General features: G+C 35.7%; 1 protein-coding gene and 1 long non-coding RNA gene across 2 annotated transcripts; both read left to right on the forward strand.

Annotated features, from left to right (window-relative positions):
* Positions 1-3,122: 3,122 nt before the first annotated feature.
* Positions 3,123-5,384, forward strand: LOC133783798 (uncharacterized). Its single transcript, XR_009870966.1, has 4 exons — positions 3,123-3,403; positions 3,480-3,538; positions 5,183-5,236; positions 5,321-5,384. It is a non-coding gene; the product is annotated as an uncharacterized LOC133783798 (long non-coding RNA).
* Positions 5,385-5,843: 459 nt separating this feature from the next.
* Positions 5,844-6,463, forward strand: LOC133783799 (uncharacterized). The gene is made up of 2 exons (XM_062223420.1): positions 5,844-5,944; positions 6,023-6,463. Exons 1-2 carry the CDS (start codon positions 5,885-5,887, stop codon positions 6,362-6,364), a joined length of 402 nt encoding a protein of 133 aa, XP_062079404.1. The 5' UTR covers positions 5,844-5,884; the 3' UTR covers positions 6,365-6,463.
* Positions 6,464-18,783: the final 12,320 nt, after the last annotated feature.

Genomic DNA, 18,783 nt, shown 5'->3' on the forward strand with positions numbered 1-18,783 from the left:
GATCTACACGTTTTAGATGTTCACATACACATTTTCAAAGTTTAGAAATTGAAAACATATCTTGACCATGAGGTATGTTTTGCATTTGTCATTTTTTTTTCTTCAAGATTTACACTTCCCAAATGTGTATATACACATCTCAAACGTGTAGATCTTGAAAAAATACCCAAAATAAAAAAAAATCACCACAAGCGGACACCCGAGTGAAAAATTACGTATCTTGCAAGAATCGTATCGAACACCAACGAACCTCCATCGAACCACCATCGATTTTTTCATGAAAATCTTGATTTTTAAGGCCTCATCGAGCTGGCATCAAGCACCATCGAACCACGTTGATTTTCTACAGATTTCAAAGTTTCAAGTCTAAAAAAAAAATCGCAAAAAAAACTTAAAAATCATGCCTAGATCAGTTCGAAATATAGTATTTTAGTGTCCCAAGTGGGAATACTTGTCGTTTCATTGATTTCTATTATATTTTTACCTTACCCATGGATTTTTTTTCTAGAGAGGGAGTTGAGAAGAATGAGTTGAGGGAGAGAGAGGGAAGATAGAAGAGGAAGTGAATGGGAAAATTTATGAGAGGGGTATTTTGGGTATTGTCAAAAGAATTGGCATTTTTTTTAAATGATTTAAATGCCTAGCATTTTTTTGACTTAGAACCCTTCATTAAGCATAAAAAATCAAATTTCCCTAACTAAATATGGGAAACTTGATTAAGAGTAAAATTATGGCATAAACCAACTATTTTATACAAAAATATGGGAAACTTGTTGGGTTTTTATGCCCTAATTAAAATCCAAATTCTTTGTAATCTCATTTATTATCAATAAAAGAATAGAAATCATTTTTTGACTTGGTCAATCACTTTGCTCACATGTTTTATTTTCATGATTATTTGTTTAATATAAACTTCTATTAAATCCCGAACATATAGTTAATCGTCTTTACTGTGACGTAATCACAGTGAAATATAAATATGATTATATGTTCAAAATAAGTTAGTCCTAAGATTAGTCAGTGCACAGGATTTACACCGACTTGCCAATCTACGATATGATCTACATACACATTACAGTGTTATGTTCTTTCCAGAACATTAGCAAAGTAGATAAGATCAGATGTATTTGTTACATCAGACATGACCGATATTAACAGTTGATAAGATAAGTAAACATATTGTTATTATCTATTCTAGTCATATCATATAGTTGACCATAGGTCAGCTCAATCTCAATTCTGAGTGGTTAGTATTCTAACTGATTGTATTATTTGAGTTCTTTGACTTGTTCGTTACCAGCTTACCCTACGGACTAGCCCATACTTATATCTTGGGAACTCGGTAGTATAATTGAGTGGGAGTGTTAATCATAGATATGAACATCTATAGCTTCTGAAACAATGGTTTTCTTTTAGTTTGGTTCAAGGTGTTAAATGATAGAGATCTCATTTCAGTAATTAAATTAGTTTACTGAAATATTTTTTTTGCAAGGAACTAAGTGTTTTAAGGATAAAATACAATGAGGGGTAAAACGGTATTTTAGTCCTATCTCATTGTAGACCATCTATAAAGGATTGAGTGACAATTATGATTGTAACAATGGATAATTAATAGCGTATCTATATTTGTTATAGAGTGTTCTATGAATTCAAGAATGCAATTCTGAGTCTATAGTGAAGTCATGAGGAATTAATAAGTTAGTAAATTTATTTGTTAGATTTATGATAACTTATTGGAGCTTGATTTCATAGGTCCATGGTCCCCATTGTACCTTTGATAAAATCATCTAGATAGTCTCAATTGATTGATTTAATTATCAATTAGAATTATCAAAGTTGATCAAGTCAATTTTGGATAGTTTCACAGAGTTATGTATTTTTTAGAAGAAAATATAAATTATGGCAGATTTATTAATTAAGATAAATTTGTATCTAAATTAATAAATAAGTTTAAATCAAGGTTCAAATTATAAATAATTAATTTGATAAATGATTTAAATAATTATTTAATTAATTAAATCAATAGAAAACAATACAAGCCTTGATTTTAAGTCCAATAGGCTTATAATTAAATGGGAAATTTCACGGGCCTAAAGCTCATGATAATTTCGACCTAGGGCTTCAAATTGGCTATTATTTTATTGATGTTTTAATTAAATTAAATGACCTAATTGAGTCTATAAAAGAAGTGCTTAGAGAGAAGTAAAAAAAGAAGTCAGATTTTCAAATAGTTTTAGATTCTCTCTAAACACAAGTCATTTTCTAAGTCTCTTAGTTATTTTCTCTTCTTCTCTCTATATCTATCCCATGTGTTGAGAATTGCCCATACCAGTCTAGGTGATTCTAAGGATACATTGGAAGACTGTGAAGAAAATAGAAGATCGGTTCAGTTTCTTGATAATACTCTGCGACAGAAAGGATACAAGGGTTAGAGAAACTGAAGGAATGACTCATTCATTCCGCTGCGTATACTGTAAGTATTCTTATCATTGTTTCTCTTTGAATTCAATTTTAGAAACATGTTCTAGGTTATCTCATATTAATTTGTTTAATATTAGATCTACATGAAAATAAATAAAGATCTTGTATAAGTTTTTCTCACAAAACTAAACCCATAAAAGTGAAAATTCTTTAAAAAAAAAAGTCATAAATATAATTTTTTTTTTTTTTTTAAAAGTCATATTTTTGCAAACTTTATTAAAAAAACTCATATAAAATATAATATCCTCAACAGGGGATCATCTTTCAACTCCATTTGACAAGTGCAAGAATCATCATGTTGCTTTTAACAACCAAAAACAATATATGCATGGTGACAAGATGAATATGTGCTCATGCATCATTTGTTTATTTCTTCAAGCTTGTCCAAGTGGATTTTTCAAAAATGCTTTCATTTTTACTTTTGGTTTATGAACTCATACTTATATGTCTCTGCTTCAGATGAACCGAGTCGATCTCTACAGATCTTACTTTCTTTTGAAATGGGATACACATACACTTTACAAACTCCGAGAAATGATGAGGGACATCACTGATGTCCAACACCATAAAGGGATGGCATACTGTTATTAGTGCGCCACTACAAAAAAAAGGTTCTATACCGAGAACACTATACCGACAACATGTCCTCGGTATAGACATTTCATATGCGCGGGATATTTTCGCGGTTTTGAATAGGTTTAGTTGCTATACCGAGAACCTATACCGAGAACATGTTCTCGGTAGAGGGTTTATAAATATACCCCACAGCCGCGAAGCCCCTTCTCCTTCCTCTCTGGTTTCTCTCGGTTTTCTCCGAGCCGTCCGCCTCCTTCCGCCATTTTCCTCCGTTTTCCTCCCAAAAAGCTCGGTTTTAAGCCTCAAAATTGCCAAGGGTGAAGGGATTTCTGTGTATTTGTTGAAGGTATGGTTTATTTATTCATTTTTTATATATATATTTATGAAATTGTATAATGATATTTTGTAGTTTTTGTTTGAAGGTTGGGTATTCGGTTTTTGTTGGACTAAAGAGATTGCTAGCAAGATATTGAAGGCATTGGTAAGTTTTTTTTAATTTTTTTTAATTTTTTTAATTTTTGAATAATTTATGTTTTTTATATAAATAATATAATATTAATTTTAATAAAAATCTGAAATTATTATATTAGATAGAATGTATTTATTTTTAGGTTTTCAAAATAAGTATTAGTAAAAATGATATTAGGAATTAGAAAATTGTTATATGAGTAATTAGTATTTTTTTTTAAATAAATTCTATGTTGTTTTGGTGAATTTTATGTGTATTAAACATATTAGTAAATATATTAAATATTTGAGTGTTAATTTGAAAATTTTGGTGGTAATGTTAGTATGTTGTTGTTGTCAATTTTAATTTTTTTTGGTTATGTTAGAAGTAAAAATTCAAATTTTATGAATATTGATGATTAATTTGTTGTTAATTTTTAGTAGAATTTTAATATTTTGGTTAGAAAATTGAATAATTAATAAAATTTAGACTAATAATTATAAATTATATAGTTGTTTAAAATGTATTTGTAATGCTCTCTGCATGATCTGGGCCTGGATATTTTTTATGTCTTATTTGCAGGATTTTAAATTTTGGGATAGATGAAAATATAGTCGTTATGCTGCCGAATTTTTTATAGAATTGTAAAATTTAGAGATATTGTGAATATTAGTAGAAGTACTCAATAAAATTTCTAATTTAATAAATAGTGAATTGATAAGTAAAATAATATATTTTAAAATTAAGATTAAAAAAATTAACATTAACATTATGCAACTAAATTTTAATAAAAATAAACATTAATTAAATAATTTAAGTAATAATTAAATCCTAAAGTAAATAAATAAATTTTAAACAAATCTTAGAAATTTTGTTTAAATTAATAAAACTATTCAATAAAGCATAAGTAAAATATGTAATTTAATAAATACTAAATTAATATGTAAAAAAATAATATTTGTTAGTTCTGATTAAATAAAATTAACAAATATATTATTAGAAAACCATTATTAAAATTAAAAAAATTAAATTTAATATTTGTTAGTTTTAATCATTATTAAAATTAAAATTAAAAAAATATGTTTTTAATAATATTTGTTAGTTGTTTTTAATTTTTCTGTATTTTTTTAAAAAAAATTTCAATTTTTGAGTAATTTATGTTTTTTTTATATAAATAATATATTTTAAAATTAAGATTAAAAAAAATTAACATTAACATTATGCAACTAAATTTTAATAAAAATAAACATTAATTAAATAATTTAAGTAATAATTAAATCCTAAAGTAAATAAATAAATTTTAAACAAATCTTAGAAAAAAAAATTTAATTAATAAAACAATTCAATAAAGCATAAGTAAAATATGTAATTTAATAAATACCAAATTAATATGTCAAATTTAAATAATTTTAATAATATTTACACTGAAATATATTATAGTTAGATATCATAAAATAACATAATTAACTTCAAAGAGCATAAGACATTAAAAAAAAACATATTTAATTTTATTTGTTTTTTTCTTTGGTAATAAGAAATTATTACCAAAGATATAATAGTGTTATTATCACCTAGTGATAATATTATATTTTTTTAGTGTTCATCACAAGATGCCTTAGACCCGTTTAGAGAGGGTGAGTCATTGAAGACTCTTACATTTGCCTCTCTCTGAATTAGGACACACACGTGGATTAATTTGACCGTCAGATATCCCAGCTGATTGTGAACGAGGTAATACTTTACACATTGATATACTCCTTAAAATTTAACAATTAATCCATATTAATTTTAAAATATTGAATTTGCATACAATAGCGCCTCCAAATAAACGTGGACGCCATAAAGGATTGAACACGCGGGAAAAGAGGGAACAGTTGGGGCGTCCTCTCTCTCTCGAGTGGGATGTGCGGGGGAGAACATATAAAGAGATCGGAGAGTACAGCTCAAATTTCTCAAGAGAGCTCGGATTACTTGTTCGACAGTACACAGATCCGGACTGTCCTCAATGGTCAAAAGTACCAAATGCCTCGAAAGAAAGAATACTTGCACTTGGAAGTAAGTAGTTTATGTATTTTCTGACGCCCAGAAATTACGGTATTAATTTCTTGCTAAAATTAACTATCTTAATTAAATATATTACTAACGATAACTTTTTGCAGAAACGTTCTGTGGTCAACAAGGAAAATAGAAGGAAACTGAAAGAGTTTAGCTATGGAGGTTCTCAGTCAATCCCAGCCCTACGCTATAAAAAGGTTAGTTAATTAATTATTTTTTAGTTTATTTTTCTTATTTACGTTTAATTATTAATTTTATAAAAATATATGTACGTGACAGCGCAATTTAGAGACTGGGCAACTTGAGTCCATCCCGGATAGCTGGATGGATACTCACCATAAATCAGGCACAAGGTGGGTGACAGAGACAGCCAAAAATACTTGGGTACGTTAAGTTTTTTTAAACATTTTTCAAATTTTTAATTGTTTCAAAATTTTAATTACATTATACATTGTATCACAGGAGGAATTGCGTGCATACCGCGACACACAGCAGACACAGGCAACTGATACTGAGAGTTCCACACCAGTTTCGAGTGCGCCTAAAGATGAAGACATATCTTTGGTACAAACTGTCTTCGGAAAACGACGGGGCCACCAGAAAGGATATGGACGTATCCTTAACATAAGGGGTCGAACTCCATTTGATTTTCGTCCTTCACAAACTAGAGATGAAGAGTTGTCTGAGATGAGAGAGCGTCTTCGACAGTTAGAGGAGCATGTCCGGACTCATTGTATCACCCCGGGATCTCAATGTGCCCCACCACCACCCGATGATCCCGATGTTGGAGCACCGACTCAGTAGGACTTATGTATGAATTTTATTACAATTGACTATTACATTATCATGTTTAAGACAATTCTTTATTTTGATTCAGCGAACATACTCTTATGTTTTTATTTATATGTTTAATATAAGTGTTTTAATTTTATTCTATTTTTTATATTTAATTCAAAATAAATAAATAAATAAATAAGGGAATAACAAATATAAAAAAAAATTGGGAAAAAGTCTATACCGAGGACATTGTCCTCGGTATATACCACTAAGATGTCGGTATATACCAGTACGATGACAAATTGGGGATGGTTGTACCGAGGACTTTTGTCACTTTCTACCGAGGAAAATGTCCTCGGTAAAACCTATACCGAGAACATTTTTAATGTCGTCGGTAGAAGTTTTGTTTTACCGACGCGGATGTACCGATAACTTTCTACCGACGACATTGTCTCGGTAGAGGTTATACCGAGGACATTTGGGCTTATACCGAGGACATTTGTTCTCGGTATAGGCCCTGTTTTTTGTAGCAATCCAATATCGGGTCCCATACATTTTGAATTTAATAAGTATTATGAGATATTGTTAACCAACCATAGGGTGTCAACTCGTGTGGTGTTGGATACATTAAGTTGCCCAAATAGAAACACTCTACAAACTCCAATAAAAACTCATCCAGTACCAACTTTTATACAAACTTTGCTCCTCATATGGTTTCATCATCCCTAGGATCAGGGCCGGCCCTGAAAAAAAAGTAGGCCTAAGACGGTTTTAATAAATTTGAAAAAAATGGGCCCTTTTGTATATGTAATTTTTTTTATGTAATTTTAAATAAAATTAAACTAGTAATATAAATACATTCCAAACCAATAATTCATTACATAAATTTATAAATTTTTTTAAACTAATTGGGCCGGCTGGGAAGGAAAGTCTGCTGGGCCTTATTTAAATTTTTTTTTTCTTGAACACCAGCTGGGAAAGGGAAAGGCTGCTGGGCAGGCCTTATTTAATTTTTTTTTTTTCTTTGAACACACTTAAGAGTTTACATAATATTTTTTGGCCCTGGGTAGGGGTGGGCCCTAGGCACGGGCCTAGCCTACCTATGCCCAGGGCCGGCCCTGCCTAGGATTGGAAGTTTTAACATTAAAAAATTAGTAAATGGCTATAAATGAGTTGAGGAATGACACACCTCATAAAGAAAAGTGAGAGACTACGTAATTAATTGGTCATGGATGTTATGTATATATGGATATAAATAATTAATTTGAATTTATTTTTTATTTATTTTATGATATAGCTCATTCAGGTTTGACTCATTTGAGGTTTTCTTTATTTTTGATTAAAGAGTAATTGTGATTAGGGTAATTATGTGGTGTGAGTTTTGCAGATTTTTTTCAATTCAATAATGATGAATTTAAATTAAAATTCTACAAAACGCTAAGGGTGTGATTGGTATTAGATTTAGATATGATTTTATGTTTTCAAAAACTCAAAATGAGTGGACCCACTAAAATATATGATTGGTATGGTGTTTTTGAAAACTGTATCCCAATCAAATTTTAATATTGTGTTATAATTTAGAAAACGAGAAAAACTTGTTTTCTCAGTTTTGTAAAATTATTTTCCAAAATCCCACATATTTTAGTTTCTGTTATATTTTCAAATTTAATACCAATCACAGATTTAACTTTTTAAAACTCAAAAACAATTTACTGACATTGAACCAATCACATTTTCAAAAACATGTTTTTAGTCACTAAATTCAGATTTTCATTTCAGAATCCACTTTTCAAAAATACAATTTTCCAATCACGAACCAATCACACCCTAATATTCCCGGCACTTTCTGTTATAAATTTATTTTATATATATAGCTAAAAATGGTAATGGAAGTGACAATTTTTTAATATGAAATATGTGAACCCATATTTCTTCCTAGTCAATGTGGGAGTTTCAAACTTTTTAATTACATTGAAAAAAGTATCTACGTCGTTCATTGTAGTGACGGAGAATCTCTATTGGAGTTGAGTCTCCTGCAAGGACTTATTTTATTTTTCAAAAAATTAAATAGAATTATTAAAATTAAAATTAAAATCACACAATAAATATATGATTACATATTATTTAAAAAAAAATCATAATTTGAACAGATAATTGTATGCATCATATAAATAAAAACAACCTAATTATATTATTATAATATGTATACATATAATAAAAATAATAAATAATAATTAAGTAAAAAAATTGTAAATGGAGACAAGATGGCATAAAGAATAGGAAAAATTATATAAAATATGAATTTTGGCTAAAAAATTATGTTTTTACAGTGAAACTTTTTTTTAATTATTTATTTATTTTTAAAAAAGTTCCCAATATTACAGTAAGGGTCGGCCTTGTTTCTAGTATGGGTATTGGTTTGTAATTATATTACATTGGCTTTTTGGGATAAGTTGAAAATTAGTCAGTTTAATGAGTTTTTAACTAAAATTACTTCCTAAATATTTTTAGTTTAGTTCTACCCATTTTTATTACGAATAATTTCAAAAATACCATTAACCACATTGTACTCTTCTAAAAGCAGTATCCATCAATTATAAGGATATAACAGGTATATTGATTAAAATAGTGGGTATTATAGTAAAACTTAAAAATTATAAATAAAAAAGAAAAAGCTTATCTAAAAGTAGCTACCGGATCTCATTTCTACTGGCTTTTTGCTTTTTATAGAAAAAAGAATGAAAAAAAATTGAAATCCCACTTATATTGAAGTGGTTTTGGGGTCATACGAATGCATTAATTTCAACACATGGCCGTTTGGGTCCTTATGGTGGAGTGTGTTGTAAGGTAACAGAAGGGAATGATGTTATGTTTTGGCAAAAAAAGAAAAAAAAAATGATATGATATAATATAATATGATTATTAATTATTTTCATTATTCCACATGTTAATTAATTATTTATATATTATCTTTAACAATTGGAAAAGTATTAGGTTAGATATCCACGTGATCTATAAATTATATTAAAATAAAATAATATTCCATTGATCACTTTTTGATATATTATATTTAGTTTAACTCTTGTAAAATGACAACGTGAAATGTTGATTATATTATGATGAATTGTTGGATTGTGTTCATTATTATATAATTTAGTGTTTTTCATATGTTCTTGGTGATAAAATAAATAAACAAACTTGGGTGGAATTTAACATTAGAAATCATACATAGCTTTTTATATTACGGAAATTTGAGTTTTTGGTAAAAAAAAAATATTAGGCATTTAAATCATTTAAAAAAATGTCAATTCTTTTGACAATACTTAAAATATTATTTTCATAATTTTTCTCATCCACTTCATTTTTTTTCTTCTCTCTCTTAACTCATAATTTGTATTAATTTTTTAAATAAAAATTAAGCTTATGTATTATATATTATTATAATTATATTTTATAATATTTAAATTTATATTAATATAAGTATTAAATATTTAATCTTGTATTAAATATTATTATTAGAATAATATTCTATAATATTTAAATTCATATTAATATAATTAGTAATAAATTAGGATTATATATTATTAACTTATTAATATTTTATAACATTTCATTTTATATTAATATAATTATTAAATATATAATCTTCTATTATATATTATTATAATAATAATATTTTATAACACTTGAATTTAAATTTAAATTTATATTAATATAATTATTAAATATGTGGTATTATTAAAATAATGATATTTTATAATATTTAAATTTATATTAATATAATTAATAAATATATATTTTTAATTAGTTTTCAATGTATATTTCGTTAAATATCTAGAATATTCTGTTAAAGTTAACAAAAAAAAAGATAAATACTCATTTGGTACCATGTGTTTTATCGAAATACAAATTTAGTACTCTCTGTTTTTTATAATTATTAATTGGTACCCTCTATTTACAAAAACTACATAGTTTGACACCATCCGTATGTTTAAATTTTAATATTGTTGACGTCGTTTTTCGTCAACAGATAAAAGAAGAGCACAAAAACAATGGATGACAATGGCCAAACGGAACAAACAAATCAAACACACGATTTTTTACGTGGTTCAGCAGTTAAATCTGCCTAGTCCACGAGTCTCTGTTATTAATCTCAAGATTATCTCTAGGAATTCTTCAAGAATTAATTCTCCAGAGTTTTCTCTCAAGGAGCAGAATTTCGGTCCATTACAATGGTGCATGGCTTCTCTATTTATAGAGAAGGATGCAGAATACTATCCCACATATTTTGGGTAGTTACTCTTTTGTGAATAAAATAAATGGCTTTAAATGCATTTAATCAGATAAAAAAGGAAACGTCCTTGAAGACCAGGGAACGCATAACTGACTAAATAATATCCCACGATTCTTGGGGATTTACATCAATAAATGAGGATTACATCTCATGTTTACAATACTTGTAGATATTTAAGGTGGTTATAACGTATCTTCAAGGCTTCAGCATCTCAGGTTTCATGTCATTGTGCGAGCCACTGACATCTCTCGAGCTAACATTGCTTTCGAGATAGTACATCGAGCTCAAGACCCATGCTCCGAAGCTCCTGAAGATGAAGGTGTTCTCGGAGCTACCTTTCGAGATCGAGATCATTTCGAGGTCACCGCATTCGAGATCATATATCATACTTTGCATGCTTGATTTACAATCCTAGATCATACTTTAATCCTCACGAGACCATTTATTGCGAACTCAGCTCTCGAGGTCATATTTACCATGGCTCGAAATCTGGGTATAACATCTTGCCCCCTCAAAAGTATTTGTTCGAATCCTAAGAGAAGGAAACTTTTGAACTACTTTCTCTGGGAACCGTACCGTCATACGCTCTTGAAAACGGACACGTGCCAGATGGGTATTGCTCACTTTAGGTACTTAAGTACCTTGGGAACACGCCCACGATCGTCCGTCTGACAACTTTTCGGCGCCATCTTTTTTCAAAGTTATTATTATTGTTTAACTCACTGTCATTGTGCAGGTGCCATGAATCCCGACCTCGACGCCGTGCTTTTTAGCGATGGGGGAGCTGGCGCCCAAAAGAGTAAACACCCGAGGATACCAAAGAGATCCGACCGACCGTCCAAGGTACCTAAACATCGCGAGACTACTCCCACGGCCCAGACCACTGCGAACACCTCCAAGGAACCGACTGCCCAGATTGATGGGTCAGGCTCGATAGCACCCATCTCGCTGCCTCCCACCGAAACCCGGTTAACAGTTGTTCGGCCCCCGAAGAAACCTTCTACCTCAACGGTTCAGCTGCCAACGGCTCGAACCCACACTGAGGAGTATGTACTTGATGGTGCCGCTGGGACAGAAGGGGCTTTACTCAGCTCGGACGTCCTTTCTCGGGTAGGTCAGAGCTTTTCTGGCTTCGGCGCCGACCACTGGGATCTCGTGCGCAAGGCCTCGGACTGCAACACTCTTTATGAGAAGAGTATCGAACTCACCGCCGCGGTAGCCTTCTCAACTCTATTTTAAGTATTTATGCCTCAATTCGCAATTCTGATTCGTTTGTGTTTCAGGCCCTTGTTGTTTCAGCACAGCTCAACTATAAACTGACCAACGAGGTGCAAACGAGCTTGTCTCTGGCTCAGAAGTCGAAGGATCTCGAGCTTAAGATGGTTGACGAGCTCAAAGACTCGAAGTCTGAACTTGAAAAACTGAAGACCCGTCTCGAGGAGCTGGAAAAGTCAAACGTTGAGCTCGAGAAGGCCAATGCCAAGCTCGAAGAGGAGAAATCTGCTACCCTCGACCTCATGGAGAGCGAGAAGGTCCGCCTCCTGAACGAGTCTAAGGAGCAGAAGGAGAAAGCGGTCGACCAGGCCATGTACAAGCTTTGGGCCGACAATGCCGACCTCGACACCAGCTTCCTGGGTCCTCTCGAAGCCACATATGTTGAGCGGTGGAATGCCCGTCTCGAGGCAAGTGTAGCTGCTCGAGAGGCGGCCCAGCAGGATAGCCATGCTATTCGTCCTGGAGGGTCTGGTGATACTGATGCTGAGAAGGCCAAGGATACTCCTCTTCCTTAAATCCGATCTCGGAGAAATCAGTTATCGGGGCTGCGTCCCCTCATTCCTGTAACTATTTAAATTTGTGCCCACGGGGCTGACACAATTTCTTTAACTGTTCCTTTTATATGCTTTACATTTCTCGGCTCGAAATATTTTGCATATTCTTACATTGATGAGCTAGTTATGTTTATTTAATTCATACAAACATAGTTTAGATTTAGGCTCGAAATTCGATGCATTCATGCATAGTTTATTTGAATTATCCGCTTCCAACCTCGTTATTTATCAAGGTCGGACATTACTTTAACCATGAACTGAAAAGTACTTATATGGCATGTAATATGAATGATTTGGTTATATCTTTTATTTTAGTCACTTTTCCTCATCCTCAGTATTTTGGCTCCGAGGTTAAGAGTTCGAAACTATTTTTCTAAGATATTCCAGCCTCGACTTTGACTTATCTCGCAATAGGTTTAGGCTCCCATTTATCATCGATCGATAATTTGGCTGGTTTGTTCCAAACCTATTTATGTTTTTTGATGGTTCGGTTATATCCGAACTATCTAAGCTTGCGTATTTGGTCATGTCCAAATACTTTATGTTTTTGATAATTCGGTTATGTCCGAACTATCTAAGATCGCGTACTTGGTTATATCCAAATACTTTATGTTTTTGATAATTCGGTTATGTCCGAACTATCTAAGATTGCGTACTTGGTTATAACCAAATACTTTATGTTTTTGATAATTCGGTTATGTCCGAACTATCTAAGATCGCGTACTTGGTTATATCCAAATACTTTATATATTTTTTATTTTTTAAGCTGGTGGTATGTATACCAATGATGCCCCCTTAATATCCTATGAGTGTGACCATAGGTTATTAAATTAAGAGAGATTGCAAAAATAAAAATAAATTACATGTGAAACAAAGTAGACCTTTCATTTGATGAAATTCAAAAACAAACTAATATAGATAGAAAATCATGGTTACAGGCAACACTTTTCCTATACTATTGATAATAAGGTCTAAGGTGTTCGCCATTCCATGCTCGTGGTATCAGGCTCCCATCTAATCTCGCCAGTTTGTACACGCCAGGTCGGATGACTGATTCTATCTGGTACGGTCCTTCCCAGTTTGGCCCGAGCACTCCAGCCGCTGGATCTCGGGTTGCTAAGAATACGCGTCTCAATATCAGATCTCCCACTCCGAACTTTCGATCTCGAACCCTTTTATTGAAATATCTTGTGGTTCGTTGCTGGTAAGCAGCATTTCTTAGCTGAGCCTCTTCCCTTTTTTCTTCGATCAAGTCTAGGGTTTCTTCGAGCTGAGTGTGGTTTGAATCATGATCGTAAATTTGAGTTCGAATTGTTGGGATTTCGACCTCGATGGGCAACATTGCCTCACAGCCGTACACTAGAGAGAACGGGGTATGTCCCGTCGATGTCTGAGCTGTAGTTTTATATCCCCAAAGGACTTGGGGTAATTCCTCGGGCCATCGTCCCTTTGCCTCCTCCAACTTTTTCTTTAGAGAACTCTTGAGAGTTTTGTTAACGGCCTCGACCTGACCATTCGCCTGAGGGTGAGCCACTGACGAAAAGCTCTTTATTATGCCGTTATTGTTACAAAAGTTGGTGAATAAGTCGCAATCAAACTGGGTTCCGTTATCAGATTCAATCTTTCTTGGTACTCCATATCGGCATACAATGTTCTTTACCACGAAATCTAGGATCTTTTTCGAAGTTATGGTCGCCAATGGTTCAGCCTCCGTCCATTTTGTGAAGTAATCAACCGCGACCACAGCATATTTTACTCCTCCTTTGCCAGTTGGGAGTGAGACTATGAGGTCGATGCCCCATACCGCGAAAGGCCATGGGGATGTCAACATGGTCAGTTCAGAAGGTGGAGCTCGGGGTATCGTGGCGAATCTTTGGCATTTGTCGCACTTTTTCACGTACTCGAAAGAGTCCGTTTTAATGGTTGGCCAGAAATATCCTTGGCGTATAATCTTCTTGGACAGGCTATGCCCCCCGGTATGGTCTCCGCAGAACCCTTCATGAATTTCTTCAATAATCTTCTTTGCCTCGGGAGGAGTCACACATCTGAGCAACGACATGGAATACCCTCTTCTGTATAGCCTTCCGTCCAGGATGGTGTAACGAGGAAGTTGATACATTAGTTTCCGAGCCTGATTTCGATCTTTTGGAAGAATTCCATTTTCGAGATAATCAACTATCGGGCTCATCCAGGTCGGCTCTGTCTCGATCACACACACATCTTCCTCGTCTGGCTCAGTAATGCTGGGTGCTGACAGGTGTTCTACGGGTATAACATTTAGCTCTTCATTTTCGACGGAAGTGGCGAGCCGAGCTAAGGCATCTGCATTTGAGTTTTGTTCTCGGGGAACCTGTTCGATTGCATAAAACTCGAAATACTCTAATGCGGATTTTGCCTTCGCCAGATAAGCTGCCATTTTTGTGCCACGAGCCTGGTTTTCTCCCAAGATTTGATTAACCACGAGCTGGGAGTCGCTGTAGCAATGTATAGCTTTGGCCTTGAGCTCTTTTGCTATTCGTAGTCCCGCAAGTAAAGCCTCGTACTCAGCTTCATTATTAGATGCTTTAAAGCCGAACCTTAAAGAAGAGTGAAATTTGCTCCCTGCAGGAGTGATCAGAATAACTCCTGCCCCCGCTCCATTTTCATTTGACGACCCGTCGACGTAAAGTTTCCACAGCTCGTGGGCCGTGGTTGTTACCTCGTCGTCGGCTATACCGGTGCACTCCACTATAAAATCCACCAACGCTTGTGCCTTAATGGTCGTTCTCGGATGGTAGGTGATCTCGAACTGTCCGAGCTCAACAGCCCATTTAAGGAGTCGACCAGACGCCTCTGGTTTAGACAAGACTTGCCTTAGTGGTTGATCTGTTAGTACATGGATAGGATGTGCCTGAAAGTAAGGGCGGAGCTTGCGAGATGAGTGGATTAGACTGAGGGCGAGCTTCTCCATCAGTGGATATCTTGATTCTGCCCCCAGTAATCTTTTACTGATATAGTAGACGGGTTTCTGTACTCTCTCTTCTTCTCGAACGAGCACCGCGCTTATCGCGTGTTCGGTAGTTGAGAGGTATAGGAATAGTACTTCTCCCGTCTCAGGCTTCGATAGGATGGGTGGTTCGGCTAAGTGATTTTTGAGCTCCTGAAAGGCTAGCTCGCACTCATCTGTCCATTCAAACTTCTTACTTCCTTTCAATAAGTTGAAGAATGGGAGACCGCGGTCCGTTGACTTCAAGATGAACCTGCTCAGAGCTGCCATCCTGCCAGTCAAGCTTTGAATATCTTTATGCTTCCGAGGCGAAGGCATATCGATCAGGGCCTTTATTTTGTCGGGATTAGCCTCGATCCCACGAGAGTTGACAATGAAACCCAGAAATTTTCCTGAAGACACCCCAAAAGTGCACTTCTGAGGATTCAACTTCATGTTGTACTTTCTGAGCACGCCAAAGCACTCTTCGAGGTCATCAACATGGTTCTTGTTAAGTTGATACTTTACAAGCATGTCATCAACATAAACTTCCATGTTGTTCCCTATTTGCTCTGAGAACATCATGTTTACGAGCCGCTGGTACGTGGCTCCGGCATTCTTGAGTCCGAATGGCATGACATTGTAGCAGTAGAGCCCTTTATCTGTGATGAAGCTCGTATGCTCTTGGTCGGGGGCGTGCATGGGAATCTGGTTATATCCATAATTGGCATCCATGAACGACATCAGACCATGCCCCGCTGTGGCGTCTACGAGCTGGTCAATTCTCGGCAGTGGAAAACAGTCTTTTGGGCAGGCCTTGTTGAGGTCCGAGTAGTCAATGCATGTTCTCCTCGTCCCATTGGGCTTCAGGACCAACACTGGATTGGCCACCCAGTCAGGGTAAAAGGCGTCCTTAATGAAATTATTTGCTTTCAGTCTGTCAACCTCCTCCTTTAGTGCTTTCTTTCTGTCTTCATCCAGCTGTCTTCGCTTTTGTTGCTTCGGGGGAAAGCTTTTTTCTATATTCAATGCGTGGCTCGCTACATTAGGGCTTATTCCCACCATGTCAGAATGTGACCATGCGAAGACATCTTGGTTTTTCTTCAGGAAGCAAATTAATTGCTATTTGGCTTCGTTTAGGAGGTGTTTTCCGACCTTTACCTTCTTCGAGGGTTCAGCTTTGTCGAGCTGAACTTCTTCGAGCTCTTCCAATGGTTCGAGGTCAACTTTCTCCTCAATCCTTGGATCGATTTCCTTGTCGATTTCTAAAACCGTCCCATCTTTATTTTGTATGATAACGAGTGCTTGAGCGCTCGTTTGTTTCTTTCCCCTTAAAGAGATGCTGTAGCACTCTCTCCCTGCCAATTGATCTCCTCTTAATGTTCCGACCCCGCTTGGAGTAGGGAACTTGAGGGCTAGATGCCTTACAGATGAAACTGCCCCCAGCCCGACCAGGGCGGGTCTCCCGAGCAATACATTGTAGGCAGATGGTAACTCTACTACCACGAACTCCATCATCTTGGTCACCGAGACTAGATAGTCTCCCAAGGTCACAGGGAGTTCGATGGACCCCATACAGGCGGTTCCTTCTCCAGAAAAGCCGTACAAAGTGGTTGCACAAGCCTTCAGGTCGCGAAGGGAGAGTCCCATTTTCTCTAGTGTTGCTTTATAGAGAATGTTAACTGAGCTCCCATTGTCTATGAGAACTCGACGCACTCTTTTGTTGGCAAGCTGCAGGGTGATGACTAGTGGATCATGATGAGGGAACTGGACATGGGAGGCATCTTCCTCGGTGAAGGTTATAGGTTGAGTTTCAACCCTTTGGCTTTTTGGTGCCCTTGGTTCGGGTTAATAAGGAGACCCGTCCCCCGTCTTCAACTCATTCACGTATCGCTTTTGAGCATTTCTACCCCCTCCTGCGAGATGAGGCCCTCCCGAGATGGTTATTACATCCTCTCCATCAATCGGTGGGGGCCTGTCTTCTTCCCGAGATCGGGAGTTATTATTCTGTGCCGCCGAAGGCGCGGCTATTCTCTGGTTTGCAGTGGTCTGTCCAGTACTCTAGTTTTTGACATACTGCCTGAAATAACCTCTCGAGATCAACCCTTCGATCTCGTCCTTCAGCTGTCGGCACTCATCAGTTGTGTGTCCGGTATCTCTATGGAACCGGCAATATTTGCTGGAATCCCTTTTGGACTTTTGATTCCTCATTGGGTCCGGACGCCTGAAGGGGACCTGGTTTTCATTAGCCAGGTATATGTTTTCCCGAGACTCGTTGAGCTCGGTGTGTACTTTATATACGGAGTAATACCTTTCTCCTTTCTTTTTCTTTCCTCCTTCAGCCTCGGGGTTATTTCCCTCGCTCTTTTTCCTCTTAGAGGGATTCTCTGAGGTAGGCTGTGAAGCCTCTGGGTCAGCCGAGGTTGAGGCGGAGTTAATGTTTATCGTTGTAGTTTCGGTTTGCGAGGTTGCTTTTAGCGTTGACCTCGCCTCCTCTACATTGACAAATCTCTGCGCCCGCTTGTTAAACTCGGTTATTGACCTCACCGGTTTCCCTTGCATGTCATCCCAAAGGGCACTCCCGGGTAAAACACCAGCTCGGATAGCCATTAGGTGCCCACTGTCATCCACATCTCGAGCTCGGGCGACCTCAAGATTAAATCTTGTCAGATAGCTTTTCAGTGTTTCGCCCGGCTGTTGTCGGACGTTGGTCAAAGTGGATGCCTCTGGTCTGACTCCCATCATAGCCCGGAACTGCTTCTTGAAGTCCCTAGACAACTGATCCCATGAGGTTATCGAGTGTCTCTTGTACTTCTCGAACCAACTCTTGGCAGGTCCGGCCAATGATGTTGGAAACAACATGCACCTGAGCTCTTAACCCACGTTACTAGCTCTCATAATAGTGTTGAATGTACTCAGGTGGCTACATGGGTCGGTTTTTCCTTCAAACGCTGGGACGTGAGGAATCCAGAACCCTTGAGGAAACTGAGTGTTAGAAATATTAGGGGCGAATGGCTCGAGCTCCTCATCAGAGTCCTCGTATCGACCACTCCCTCGTTCATTCTTCAAAAGCCCAAAGGCTTTTTCGAGCTGATCAATCCTTTCTTGAACTGGGTCCTTAGGTGGTGTCTGGAATTGATAGTCATTAATCGCGATCCCAGGCTTGCGTCTCCGTGAGGGATCTCTACGCCCATTCAGATGATTCCTTAGATCCGGATTTGTCTGATCTCCCTTTCCCCTGCTCTGATTCAGATGATTTCGCAGGTCAGGATGACTCTTGTGATTCCCAGTATTTTTATGACCTCAGTCGTGTTTACTGACGAACCTAGTCTCTCCGGACTCATCACTGGTGAAACTC

This window comes from Humulus lupulus, chromosome 6 (genome assembly GCF_963169125.1).
Source record: "Humulus lupulus chromosome 6, drHumLupu1.1, whole genome shotgun sequence".
In the NCBI taxonomy this organism is placed as follows: domain Eukaryota; kingdom Viridiplantae; phylum Streptophyta; class Magnoliopsida; order Rosales; family Cannabaceae; genus Humulus; species Humulus lupulus.

Bases quoted from the DNA above. Each gene is read 5' to 3' on its own strand.
- LOC133783799 (XM_062223420.1), top strand. From the start codon at position 5,885: ATGGATACTCACCATAAATCAGGCACAAGGTGGGTGACAGAGACAGCC. The intron at 5,945-6,022 runs GTACGTTAAGTT...ATTGTATCACAG, and splicing joins AGACAGCCAAAAATACTTGG to GAGGAATTGCGTGCATACCG.